Source organism: Mastomys coucha, unplaced genomic scaffold (assembly GCF_008632895.1).
Source record: "Mastomys coucha isolate ucsf_1 unplaced genomic scaffold, UCSF_Mcou_1 pScaffold13, whole genome shotgun sequence".
Taxonomy (NCBI): Eukaryota; Metazoa; Chordata; class Mammalia; order Rodentia; family Muridae; genus Mastomys; species Mastomys coucha.
The window spans coordinates 64275487-64289974 of NW_022196895.1; the positions used below are offsets into that span (position 1 = coordinate 64275487).

Genomic DNA, 14488 nt, shown 5'->3' on the forward strand with positions numbered 1-14488 from the left:
TGAAGACTCCCCTTTCAGCACTTTATTGTGAAGCCCGCATCTTTTGCAGATCCCTCTCTGATCTTGGAGATGGGGACTCTGGATAAGACTAAGATTGTAGGGTGTTTTCTGCCAGCCAGTCTCTTTTGCACGTAAAGGATTAGTCTGAAGTTAGGAAACCTCTTCACAGATTTCAAAGATTCTCTTCCCATGACATGATGACTCCCCCAAAGCCTGCATTTTCTGTCTACTGTTTCTCCCCCAGTCTCCCTGCCTCTCAGTCTCTGTCTGACTCTGTCTCTTGGTGTGTGTGTGTGTGTGTGTGTGTGTGTGTGTGTGTGTGTGTGTGTGTCCGAATCTCATAGAGCTTCCAGGCTCTGGCTTTTCCAAAGAAGTATCAGGCACACCAATGAGCCACTGTAGCGGAAAGACAAAGAACAGGGCAGATCAGGTCTTTGAACTGGGCAGAATTTTAATCAGTGAGTTAGAAGAAAGGGGGTGGGGCGGGGGGGGAAGAGAAAGAGAATCATTAGCTGGAAAAATCCATCTGTGCGCACCTAAGGGGAAAGATTTGTTAAATTGGAAGCACCTCAGAGCTAAGGCCCGTGCTTTGCAACAACCTAGTGGTGGACCACTAGGTGGCACTGCAAACACGACTCCTAGGCTCCCAAACTGGTGGCCGCAAGTTGCTGGAGAGCTTAACTCAGAAGTCCGAGAGGCGGCGATCTGGGCGGGTGGAGGCTGTTTAAAGGCAGAGTGGCGAGGTGCTAGTTTAGGTTGGGACGAGACTGCGCCCTGGCGATGGCCCTACCCTGTCGCCGAGGTCCCAGGTGCCTCAGGCAGAGCGAAGCGTCCAGTGAGGGTGCCTGGCCCGGATGCAAGACCAGAACCCGGTAAACAGAAGATTCAACTCCCAGAAACCGCCTGGAACCTGTGAGGAATCATGCTTACCTTGGCGTGGAGCAGAGCAGAATGGGTGAGCCAGCTTGTGCTGAAAGATTTTTTAAGGCAGCTGGATGGTGTGTTTAATGCAACAGTAGAATGGGGTCTATCTATACCTCTGAGGTGTAAATGTATTGCAAATGATTACAATCCGACAGTTTTGCCTCATTGCTAATACGATGTGTCTCTGAATGTGTCTTGTTCTAACATTTCATAACTATTTCCTCATACTGTGCTCGTGTGGAACTTATAAAAATAGCATTCAGACTCAGTGAAATTCAAACCATTCAGAATTCAAGGAAATTATTTATTGAGGGGGAAAGTACTGTTGTTTTTCCCTATTTAACATATTGCAAAGTAAGCTTATCAATCGGAGACAGTAACTGTGTTTATGCTCAAGCGAAGCGACCCCTTTGCTACTCTGGAGAGGATGAGTTGAGGATTTGAGGGGAGTCCTGGTTAATGATAAGAACACAGATAAATCTGCTTTCCTTAATGGAATGCTTATATGCTCTTCAGAAATCTGGACTCCCTTGAGCAAAATATGATGCAGTAGCCCAATACTGTGAAAATCTGGAGACTGCCTGAGACTTTTTATGGAGTTTGGATAGGGTTCGGGGGAATCCTCTGAGAATGAACTTAGGAGCCAAAAAAAAAAAAAAAAAAAAAAAAAAAAAATCAGACATGGAAAGAGAAGTTGCACTTTGTATAAAAATGGAAGTCTTCACAAAGACACTGTAAGCCAGGGGTGGCAGAATGTGAGTATGTGGAAGAAGCCTGTGCAAACACCAGGCTTGTATTAGAGGGACAGGATTCGAGGCACCAGGAGCACGAGTCAGAGCGAGGTGAAGCAGGGTCACGACCCTACTCTACCCGTGTCTATCCAGCCATTTTTGTATGTGCACTTGGTTTTGGTACGGCAGCACATTCTGTGCTGTGGTATACTCTTACGTTCTTGAGACATAATAACAATGGCAAACAAACCTGTCTTACAGTAAATTCGATGCCAAGAAGTGGGGGCATTTTCTTCCAGCAATGAACTCCTCGTCTCACCTGACTTTATTGGATCTTACCCTGAACGCCTCGGAGGACAGCATTTTAGGACCAAATGTCCAGAACAAGTCTTCCGCCTGTGAAGAGATGGGCATTGCCGTGGAGGTGTTCCTGACGCTGGGTCTCGTCAGCCTCTTAGAGAACATCCTGGTCATTGGGGCCATAGTGAAGAACAAAAACCTGCACTCACCTATGTACTTCTTTGTGGGCAGCTTAGCAGTGGCCGACATGCTGGTGAGCATGTCCAATGCCTGGGAGACCATCACCATATACTTGCTAAATAACAAACACCTGGTGATCGCAGACACTTTTGTGCGTCACATCGACAATGTGTTTGACTCCATGATCTGCATCTCTGTCGTGGCCTCCATGTGCAGTTTGTTGGCTATTGCGGTGGACAGGTACATCACCATCTTCTATGCCTTGCGCTACCACCACATCATGACTGCGAGGCGCTCGGGGGTGATCATCGCCTGCATCTGGACCTTTTGCATAAGCTGTGGTATCGTTTTCATCATTTACTATGAGTCCAAGTATGTGATCATTTGCCTCATCTCCATGTTCTTCACCATGCTGTTCTTCATGGTGGCCCTGTATATACACATGTTCCTCCTGGCCCGGAACCATGTCAAGCGGATAGCAGCTTCCCCCAGATACAGCTCTGTGAGGCAAAGGACCAGCATGAGGGGTGCCATCACCCTCACCATGCTACTGGGGATTTTCATTGTCTGCTGGTCTCCCTTTTTCCTTCACCTTATCTTAATGATCTCCTGCCCTCAGAACGTCTATTGCTCTTGCTTTATGTCTTACTTCAACATGTACCTTATACTCATCATGTGCAATTCTGTGATCGATCCTCTCATCTATGCCCTCCGCAGCCAAGAGATGCGGAGGACCTTTAAGGAGATCCTCTGTTGTCATGGATTCAGGCGAACTTGTAGGCTCCTTGGCAGGTATTAAACCCCTCCCCCTTCTCGGTGGCTCTCATCTCTCAGTCAGTTAGGTTCAGCCAGGGCATAATTAAGACTGTTAAGGATCTCAAATGTATTCTTCTTTATCTCCTTTGCGGCTCGGTTTGGTTATTGCATGTTGTAGGTATGTGAATTATCTCCATGGTGAGAATGGTCTGTGACAATTTTTTTTTTTTTTTTTTTTTTTTTTTTTTTTTTTTTTTTTTTTTTACTCCTTGCTCACTCTCTGCTCCCCATTCCATTTTAGGAGGAGGCTCATGTCACCATGAGTGGGCTTTGGGTTTGGTTTAGCTTTCCTCATACTGCTGACCATGTTTGCCGGATGTACCTTTTGCATTCTTTTCAGGAACAGAGAGACATCTGGCTCCTTTTCATTTGAGACTTCTATTTTATTTGCTACAGGTGTCTCTATAGCTCGTATATCCTAGACTTCTGGCTTCTTCTGGCTTGCATTCAGAATTGTCTGGGGGACCAACCTTAAAAACTTATACTCTTGTCCATTATAGTTTTGGACTTATTCAGACATGAAACTTCTATGCTAAACACTTTGCTTCATGTTTTGTGAAAACCTCCATGTCTCTGGTTGTCTTATTTCTGACTCAATTCAGCGTTTCCAAGAAATTGAGGTGGGGGGTGGGGGGCGGTCATGTTGGCGACTCTAGGTACAAACCCACCCTCACTCCATTTAGCACTTGCTCAGAGTCAAACTAGGTTGGCTTTCTCACACATAGTCATTCAACAGCTCTTCGTGTCTGAAAGATCCCACTGGATGCTTTACAGCATCTTAACATGCCTCTAGCAACCATCAAAGGCTGGGTCCACAGCAAAGCCATGCCATTTTCTCTAGTCTGGAGTGGAGGAAAGGGATGCAAGCTCAAGCGCTAACCCTGATGACACTGGCTATGTGTCCTTCACTCCACTCCAGGGTCCACCTCTGTGCTGACCTCTCAGAATGGACATAAGAACTATCTAAAAAAAAAATGAGAGAACTTCTTATAAAATTTGAAAAACACAGAGGATTTTTTTTTTAAAGTTATTTAAAGGAACTGATCCACATAGGTGAGATCACATAGAGTAACATGAAGGAAGGGTACAGGTGTCCGTGGCTGGAGCAGTGTTTTGGATGCCAAGAGACTTGCTGCACTCAATAGAGCCATGTGGCCCTCTGGATCCCAGTGAAGATCACAGGGTTAGAATAAGACTTTGATCTTGGTGGTCACTCCAAGCTATCTAACCAAACACCCACCTATCTATCATTAGTCTGATTCTCTGCTCTGGGTGCTAAAATGACTTACTACAAATCTTGACCTTTATATTAAGGTATTTAAGAACACGCCTGACTGCATTTTAATCTCTATGTAAACAAAATAGCCCTTGTGTTCAACTGTTGTTGTGTTTGAGATCTTCATCTGAACTGAAGGGAATGAGTCCCTGCAGCTCACAGGTTCCATTACACGGTCGTGTGCTACCATTAATGTTTTCTCTTTTGTTGGAGACTTGACATCTAGGCTGTTTCCAAATGAAAGAAAAATGTAAATAAAGCAGTGTACATACAGGTCATCCCACAGTGAACTGTGGGTGTAAAAGGCGTCCTGTCTACAGAAGATTGTAAGGGCAGAAGAACTTTCTAGTATAGTGTCATAATTAGTTTGTGAGCATGATCAGCGACCCCTCTAGGAGCTCAGCATAGAAAGAAAGGAAGAAGGAAAGAAAGAAAGAAAGAAAAAAAAAACGTAGTGCTGGTGTTCACAGCAAGGTGCATGAGATGTTCAAATCTTTACAAAATGGAAAACAGATTGTTCGCAACCGGTTTGCAAAGAGCCTCCAGCTTTTCAAAGTGTTTCCCGTTTGAAGCTGCTGAGTATTCACACACAGGAAGTAAAAATTCTCACTGACACCATTGTAGAAAGCAGAGTCCCCCGTTGCCATGGATGTTGCCTGGACGTGGCTGTGTGCGGGCTTCCTCTCGTCTGTACAGAGCAAGCACTTGCAGTGTTTGTAGTTTCCAAGTTGAATCTTCTGCTTAGAGTCCTTGAGGATGAAGCAAGGTGACTCTAGTTCTAATCACAGGGCTAGAATAAGACATTGATCTTGGTGGTCACACTGCTCGTCCGGACACCCAACTGTCTGTCACTAGTTTGACTCTGCACCCAGAGGGTGCTAAAATGACTTACTACAATGAAGGTATTTAAGAACACGCTCGACTGCATTTTAATCTCTACGTAAACAAAATAGCCCTCGTGTTCAACTGTTGTTGTGTTTGGGAAAATATAAGCCTCTAGTAACTTGTTACATTCATGCAAATAAGCCAACCTCAAAATGAAGTCCCCTTAACAAAAGAAGAACACACATGCATGTCAAACGTGTGCAATTGTATGTTAGCTTTCTGTCTCTGTGGGAAATGTATTCACATGAAGTTCCCTTAACAAAAGAATACACATGCATGTCAAACACGTGGCATTGTATGTTAGCTTTCTGTCTCTGTGTGAAATGTATTTGCTGTAAAATACGTCCAAAGAAATAGTTAGTAAAGTAGAGGGATGATTCAATTTATACTAATAAACATATATAATTAATAAAATGGATGGTCTAACTATACTTTACAATTGGTCATTTAAATATGTGAGATTTGGAGTGTTTTATTTTTTTAATCGTTCTGGAAACTTTCTGGTAGGTATTACAAAATGAGAATGTATATGCATTGGTAAATTTTACTTGACAGCATTTATTACCTATAGTATAGACATTTGAAATGATATTAATCCTACAAATAAAATAAACTTTATACTTCACTCTATGTTGTTGAGAAATATGTCCTATTACATAATTATTCTGGGACTATCACTTATTATAAGCTAGGAATGGGGCTGGAAGTACCAGCAATCAGAGAAGAGCAGAGCCAAGGCAAACACTCTACCTTAGCCTCCCGAGGTGTGTGTTGGCATCCAGCTGGACTTTTGTTTTGTTTTGTTTTATTTGTTTTTAACATGCGCCCCAAAACTGTTAGTCCAAGATCCCACTTTAAGAAACTCCAGTTCTCAAGTATCAGCAAGATCACATGACAACAGTTTACTGCTTGCTTTTCTATCACGACACATGCTAAAAATAAATTAGCAGAGTCTCTTACAGCTGGCTATTCAGGGAGCAGATTGCTCAAGACCGAATGCCTGGCTTACACAGGTGAGTTTCTTTTCTTACTCAATTTCACTCCTAATGTCTAGGTGGGCCAGGGAAATTCTATGTGCCTGAATATTCACTATTCATGAACAGTGTCTATGCGTACCATAATGCCAGGCATGTGACCAGAATTGACATTATATTTTTAAGGAGTGAAAGGCCAAGAATAATTATCGGGTGTGAGTGTGTGTGTGTGTGTGCAAAGGATACATTGTATAGTTAATAAATTCATATAGCGGGCTGGAGAGATGGCTCAGTGGTTAAGAACACTGACTGCTCGTCCAGAGGTCCTGAGTTCAAATCCCAGTAACCACATGGTGGCTCATAACCATCTGTAATGAGATCTGACGCCCTCTTCTGGTATGTCTGACAACAGCTACAGTGTAGTTATTTATAATAATAAATAAATCTTTAAAAAAGGTTCACATAGCATGTCCCTATATAGCGTGGAGGCAGCTTTTGATGTGTTACTGCACAGGAGCAGGCAGCACAGTTTCAGGGTGAGTTCGGAAAAGTCCCTAGGCAATCCATAGATGTCTGCTTGTTTCCTCTTTTCTCATTAACAATTTCTTTAACACGTAAAAAGGAGGACATATTAGGTCTAGGAAAGTGATGAGAGGTGACTATATAAGCCCATGTAATGAATTGAATTTAAATAGAGCAAGGGGGAGCGTGGGGTGGCAAAGCCCTCAGAGTCCATGTGAGGTGAGAGGATAAGATTACTAAATTGTGCCAGAAATAAGAGACTAGATCTGTGATCTATTTTCTGTCAGCTTGAAACAGAGTCATCTGAGAGGAGAGAACTCCAATTGAGAAAATACCTCCTCAGTATTGGGCTGTCAGCAAGCCACGGGGAGCAAGCCAATAAACAGAACCGATCCATGGCCTCTGCATCAGCGCCTGCCTCCAGGATTCTGCTCTGTGTGAATTCCTGTCCTGATTTATTTATTTATTTATTTATTTATTTATTTATTTATTTATTTGGCTATTTTTTCGAGACAGGGTTTCTCTGTGTAGCCTTGGCTGTCCTGGAACTCTGTAGACCAGGCTGGCCTCGAACTCAGAAATCCGCCTGCCTCTGCCTCCCAAGTGCTGGGATTAAAGGCGTGCACCACCACCGCCTGGTGTGATTTATTTTTTTAAAATATTATTCATTTATTATTATTTATACGAGTACACTGTAGTTGTCTTCAAACACACCAGAAGAATGCATCAGATCTCATTACAGATGGTTGTGAGCCACCATGTAGTTGCTGGGAATTGAACTCAGAACCTCTGGAAGAGTAGTCAGTGCTCTTAACCACTGAGCCATCTCTCCAGCCCCTGATTTCTTTTGATGATGGACAGTAATTGTGGAAGAGTAAGCTAAATAAATTCTTTCCTCCGCAAGTTGCTTTTGATCATGGTGTTTCAACATAGCAATAGTAACCTTAATTAAGACCAATTGGTATCAGGATTCTGAGGTATTTTTGTGACTGATTTGACCATGTTATTTTGAGGTGGGGGATTGTAGAAGGACTTTGGAACCTTGGGCTCTGAAAGCCATTGAGTGTTCAAAGTCTGGTGATCTGGCCTAAGGGAGCTTGGAAGATAAGTGTATTGGGAGAAAGGCAGGGATGGAGGGAAGCCTGAGAGAGTCATTTAAAGTCTGTCAGGGATGTTGCATAATTTAAGTTAAGAATCTGGGGTTCTGGTTAAGGACTGAAATATTGACTGTAATGAACAAGAGATCAGAACCAAAAAAACAAAAACAAACAAAAACAAAAAATTGCTTTACTGGTACAATTGATGCTGGTCAGCTGGTCACCACTAAGAAATTAGCAGTGATTAAGAAGAGACCAGCATCCTTGATAGGAAGTTTTCTGGGAAGTGTTTCTTCAGAGTCTACATACAGTCACCGCGTTCCCAAGGCAGCCGAGGTTGTATCTTGCGCTGGAAGCTTAATTTGGTGAAGAGGTAGGACTGGTCTTGAAGGCATGAAGGGGTCATGAAAAGCAGCTGAAGCTCGCTCGATACTGAGGGAGGCTGGGAGAGGCTGTTGGTGGACGGTGCAGCACAGTGGAGGCAGAGACCCCAGCATTTTGGAGATATAAGTACCATGGGATGATTGCCAAGGATCAGTGGTGGTGGTAGGCCGGAGCTGGCTTCAGCTAAGAGGACAAGCTGTGTGAGCGTCAGAGGACAGAGCTGGAGAAGTGACCCAAGCTCTTCTGGAAGAGCCCAGAAGGCGATGACTGAATCCCAGAGATTGGAAACTGAATCATTTACACGGCTGGAATGTGGCTTTGCTTTCTTTAGATTGGTTCATCCCTCTTGAAGTAAGAAGATATTTAGATTATTTATGATTTTATAGGAGCCCACATTAAAAGACTTTGGATTTTAATAGAGGTTTTGATTTTTTAAAGGAGATTTACAAGATATTTTTAAAAGAGACAGAAAATTTAAAGTATTTGAATTGGCAAATAATATGGGACTTTTAAGTTTGTTAACATGTTTCATGTTTATGATACTTATTAATCTGAGGTCTTCAGGGTGAACCGCCCCCACCCTCAAAGCTATGTCTTAAAAAGTGTTGTGTGTCAAGTTAGCAAGGGGTCAGTTGTGTTGGCTAATTTTATGTCAGTTTGATAGCAGGCTAGAGTCATCTGAGAGGAGAGAACCCTAATTAAGAAAATGCTTCCATAAGACTGTGCTGTGGGCAAGCCAGTAAGCAGCACCCCTCCATAGCCTTGGCCTCAGCTCCTGCCTCTGGGTTTCTGCCTTCACTCTCCTGGCTTCACTTTCTTTAATAATGAAAGTGATATGGAAGTGGAAGTCAAATAAATCCTTTCCTTCCCAGCTTTCTTTGGTCATGGAGGAGTTTCATCGCAACTATAGTAAGGTTAAGTATTTTATTTTCAGTGACCAGAAACTAGGGGGCCTGGTGAGAGCCAGGGCCAGGATGGAGAGAACTGGAAGTCAGTTGTGTTAAAGGTGTGATGTCTCGGTAAGATACTCGCTTCATCGGGAGATAGACTAAGAGGGACTCAAGCCCAGGATGGCCAGGCCTGAGACTATCTTCCTACATCCTGTTCGTTTTCCTTTGTGCATGCAAAGTCATCTGTTTTTGATATCTTTACACTGCAGCTTGCTGGGTGTTTCCCCCATCCTCTGTATTCTTCCTTCCTTCCTTCCTTCCTTCCTTCCTTCCTTCCTTCCTTCCTTCCTTCCTTCCTTCTTCCTTCCTTCCCTCCCTCTCTCCCTCCCTCCCTCCCTTCCTTCCTCATTCATTCTCTCCTCTCCTTCTGCCTCCTTCTCCTTCTCCGCCTTCTCCTCCTCCTTCTCCTTCTCCTCCTTCTCCTTCTCTCTTCTCTCTCTCTCTCTCTCTCTCTCTCTCTCTCTCTTTCTCTCCCCCCCCCCATTACCACTGTTACTGAAGAACAAATAAACTTTGTTAAGCCTTTCAATCTCGGTTCTAAAGAAAAGACATGGCCAGATGTTTATTTTTCCTATTTGCCTTCTTACATGGTGATAAGAGTCTCTGTGCACAGCGGCAGGGGGATGGTCAGCTTAGTCTGTAAGTACCGCCTCCCCACCCCCAACTTGACACTTGAGCATGTCTTGATATCTGTTAGCATGAAATACATGAACATTGAGAAGTAGAGCTAGGGATCTTGGCAACACAGCTTCAATGGCTTTTAAAAGCCCTTTGAAGCACTGTGCTTTTCTTTAGCACTAACTTGACTGTTTAGTTTTCTTTTACCTTTGTCACACCAATGAGCGTTGCTCACCAACCGAGACTCGTCACAGTCTTCCCTGCCTCTGAGCATCTTACCTCATTTGCAACTGTTGTCCCCTTGGCAAACTTCTTTTCTTGGCTTCTGTAATATTCCCTATCCTGGTTTACAACCCCTTTTCTCCGTGCAAGCATTCCATCTTTGTCTGTTTCCTTCCCGTGTCCCACATTTAGGCTTGTCCTGAGACTGTATCTTTTTTTATATCTAATTTTTCTCTCTGTGATCTCATACATTTCGATGATTTTTGACTCAGCAAATAAAAACACCCTCTGATTAACGTATATTAATTGTACATGTTAATAGGGTTCAGTGCATACAAGACACACTCAGGTTGGCTCAACTCTCACCCGCCCTCTCTGCTCCTTGGCCTCTAGTAATCACTATATGATCCAGGTTGGCTTATTATTTTAACCTTTCATGTGTGAGAGAACACAAGGACTTGTTTTTCTGTGTGTGGTTTATCTCGCTTAGCATAGTGTTCTCTTGGGCCATCCGTTTTGGTATAAAGGACAGAACTTCATTCTTCTTCATGACTAAATAATATGTCATTGTGTTATGAGGTAACACACACACACACACACACACACACACACACACACAAACTAGTGCAGTGCCCTGTTGTTGTGATAACATATTCTGACAGAAGCTACTTAGGAGAGAAAGGGTTTAATGGGCTTACAACCCTAGCTAACAGTGGACCATTATGTGGAAACCAAGATGGCAGGAACTTGAAGCAAGTCACATACATAGTTGAGAGCAGAGAAGAATGGATGAATGCATACCAGTGTTCAACTCCATTTCTGTTTCACTCAGTACAGGCCCAGTCAGTGAACTGGTGCTGCCCACATTCAGGGTGTGTCTTCCCTACCTCGATGAACCTAATTCAAAACTTCCTCACGCAAGACGTGCCTATAGGCTAGACCGGTCTTGAAAGTTCCACATTGAGACAGGCTTTGTAGGTGATTCTAGAGTGGGTCAAGTGGATACACTGTCAGTGTTTGCCTGCAAGCATCTCCAGAATGGCTGTTAATTTTTCAGTCATCCTCCACAATGATGACATTGGACTCCTCTATACCCGACTTGAGTTTTCCACTTTGCAGATCTTCAGGGATCATCTTGTTCATGCTCCTGCGAATCAGATGCCTTTTTGTCAGTGATTCCCCGTTGATAGCTGTGGTCTATTCTGCTATTTCAGAGAGTAGTTTCAAGTGTTCTTTATGAGAACATTGGAACCTTGGTGGGCATGGCGTATCAGGTAGGGCAGGTGTGTTCAGAAATCAAATAAATGGCTCATTTCTGCTTTGTGTGTTTGCTCTAACCAAAACCACATTAACAATGAGGCCAGTGTGACTGGGGACCTGGATTTTATATTTTCACTTAACCACCAGTGGTTAATGTCTATCACATTGGATAGAGTTAGAATTTGGTCCATTATATACACAGAAGCTCTACAGTCTGGGATAGACCCGAGAGGAAAGTATACCTCTCTTTTGTAGCAAAGAAGTCTGGGGGTAAGCATTTCCTGGCTGGTGTGGATCTCAGCAGGGTGTTATAAGGTACTCATGCTTTTGTCATCTTAAGGCTAATTCATGGCTCAAGCTCTGTACCAGGATAGAATCACAGGCTAGGAAGGAAGGTGGGATAGTCAGGAACGCCAGCTTTGTCATAGAAAGTATTTTGTGATGGAAATTATATTCTCTCTCTTAGTTACTTTTATACTCTTTTTTTCCATTTCTATGTTGGTTTGATTGCACTGATTCTCTCTCTCTCTCTCTCTGTCTCTCTGTCTCTTGCTCTCTGTCTCTCTGTCTCTTGCTCTCTCTCTGTCTCTCTCTGTCTCTGTCTCTCTGTCTCTGTCTCTGTCTCTGTCTCTCTCTCTCTCTGTCTCTCTGTCTCTTGCTCTCTCTCTCTGTCTCTGTCTCTCTGTCTCTGTCTCTGTCTCTCTCTCTCTCTCTTTCTCTCTCTCTCCTCTCTCACTTTCTGGAAGACTACTCTCTCTTTTGTCAACTGAGACTAGGTCCCACTATGTAAGCCAGACTAGTTTCAGCTTCAGCCTCTCAAGTGCTAGGATGCCAAGGTGTATACAATCACTTTTGTATTGAATTTTAAACTCCCAAATGTGCTGCATTCATATGACTTCTGTTGCTTGTTGTTTCTGTTTCATAGCATCCTATTTATTCTTAATGCATGGATCCATACACTGTCTATCCCAACCTCACCCCCCCCCCAGTGAAAACAAATTCAGACTTGCAACTCTAAAGGCTTGCTTTTTCAAAAGCAATTATTTTATTTACAATTCTCCTTCCTTTTAAAAAACATGCCTCCCATATATTACATCCAGACTGCAATTTCCCCTCCTCCCAGCCTCCCCTGCCCTGTGTGCCTCTCCTCTTCCCCAGGTCCACTCCCCTTCTTCCCTGAGAGAAGAGCAGCCCTCCCAGAAACATCAACCAAACAGCATAACAGTAAGACCAGGCAGTCAAAAGAGTCAGGGACAGTCCCTGCTTTGACTGTTAGGATTTTTCACAAGAACAACAAGCTACTCAGCCATAACATATATAACGAGGATTAAGGTCAGAACTCAGCCATAACATATATAATGAAGATTAAGGTCGGAACTCCTACAGGCTCCCTGATCTGCAAGTTCCCATGTGTCCCAGTCAGCTGATTTCCATGCTCTTTCCTCTGTGTAGATCAGAAGATGGGTGAGTCTCAATTTTACGTTATTGCTTGTGAACGAAAGGCTGGTGTGCTTGACTGAGTATTGCATGGGCTTCCTTGCGGCCCTCTAGAGTGAAACATGAAGGTTGGGTAACACCCTGAGTGGGTGGGTATATCAACTCTCAGGCTTGACTCACAGGATGCTTAGACTGAGAATAGAGCACACTGTTCTGGGCCAACACAAGGGCATTGCTGCGGTACTCTCGGAGCTTGGCTCTCCCTCATGCTGGCACCCAGAGGCACGATTCTGCCCTACGGTGTATATTTCATGAGACATAGTAGAGAAGGCTATGCCACATTTTGTAGATAGACACCTGTTTTCTCCCTTCTACCCTGACTTCCAACACTTGTCACCAGTGATTGCTTGTGTGCCTTGGAGGGTGGTGGCTGTCTCGAACTAGCCTCTTTGTCAGTCCACCCTGTGACCTTCCAACTTCAGAGATTCCTTCCAAGTTCTAGTTCCTTGATATCTCTTGCCACTTACAACCCTCTCATTTTATAGCTTTAACCCATTTCTGTAGAGGCATAGATAGGTACTTGAATTTGTACACTCAATTCCTTGTATGGAAATATAGAAATTGTTTTTTTTTTCCCCTTTGGAGGTGGCTTCAATCTGGCAGGGTCTTCTCAAGCAAAGATAAGGAGGCTGCCCAGGTATGGATTTCCTTCTCACCTGGATTCTACCCACAAACTGGTAGTCACGCCTACAGTTGGAATCTGTGCCGACGCCAAGTAGGTGGCAGAGTTTTGCCTTGCTCTGCCACCTTGCTCAGTCTTTTTTCTTGTTCTGAATCCTAAGTAGAGAACAGCTAATTCAAGAAAAGAGCATAATCGAGCCAAAAGAGATGAGCCCACACTTTGTAGTCTCGGGGTCCCTGGCCAGAGGCATCTTTCAACTCTATGGTAAAGCATGCTTTAAAAGTTAATTGTCAAACTCTTTCATGCCAGTAGGTGGCAGTGAACAGGTTTTTTTTGTTGTTGTTGTTGTTTTTGTTTTGTTTTCTGTCTTCCACCCAGCCCTCCCACCAATTGGTAAACTCAAGTAGCCCGAGGTGAGAATTATTCTTTATCTCTCATTGCTTGAAAGATTCTCACAATATTATGAGTGTACTTTTGCAATGCCCAGTGCACTTTAGAAAGACTAACTCAATTCTCTACCCACCTTAAAAAGTAGATAAATATTACTCAGTTTTACCTGGAGGTTAAGCAACTTGTCCGCAATCATACTCCCAACATGTTCTTGTCTCTGAATTAAAGCATATGAGTTCTGAAAAGTCATCACATCTTGTTTTATTTTAAGTCATTGTTTGTCTTTGCTAACGTTGGCTTCCGGTTGTTCGCTACACAGGGCCAGTTGGGTTCTATGCTGCCGTATCAGAATTCTGGTCTTTCTTGTGTGTGTCTATGGGTACAGCAGGGATGAAATGGGTGTGGGAAGTTCTGGATAAGATGTACTGGTAAAGGTAAGTACTGGTGGTGGCTGTATAAAGCCTGATAATAGATTGTGGTTGCCCAGAATCTACACCGGTCCACTCAGCTCTGGACTACATAAGAGGGGATCCCAGTGATTACCTGTTCAGAGTCACTACTGAGCGACACCACAGGCAATATTCTTATTGCTTACCTCAGCCCCTTCTGCCAGGGATGCATGAGCGCAGCCTCTCTAGCATCTCCCCAATATTTATGAATGGCAGGAGAGGACGTGGATTAGAGTGAGTGAGAATAATAATGACACCAGGAGGGCTCTGAGGGCAGCCGTGCCATGGTAGTGGCTCCTTTTTGACTCTGTGATTCTGGAGCAATGGTCATAACCTATAATGTTTTGGGGAGGGGTGTCTATGGGACCAAACTGGCCACCAATTCCAAATG

At 43.6% G+C, this 14488-nt stretch overlaps 1 protein-coding gene across 1 annotated transcript; it reads left to right on the plus strand.

Moving 5' to 3' along the window:
- Positions 1 to 708: 708 nt before the first annotated feature.
- Positions 709 to 5742, plus strand: Mc5r (melanocortin 5 receptor). Its single transcript, XM_031365963.1, has 2 exons — positions 709 to 955; positions 1917 to 5742. Exons 1-2 carry the CDS (start codon positions 855 to 857, stop codon positions 2932 to 2934), a joined length of 1119 nt encoding a protein of 372 aa, XP_031221823.1. The 5' UTR covers positions 709 to 854; the 3' UTR covers positions 2935 to 5742.
- Positions 5743 to 14488: the final 8746 nt, after the last annotated feature.

Excerpts from the sequence above, each read along its gene's own strand:
- Mc5r (XM_031365963.1), top strand. The coding sequence starts at position 855 with ATGCAAGACCAGAACCCGGTAAACAGAAGATTCAACTCCCAGAAACCG. Across the intron at positions 956-1,916 it reads CGTGGAGCAGAGCAGAATGG|TAAATTCGATGCCAAGAAGT; the intron begins GTGAGCCAGCTT and ends CCTGTCTTACAG.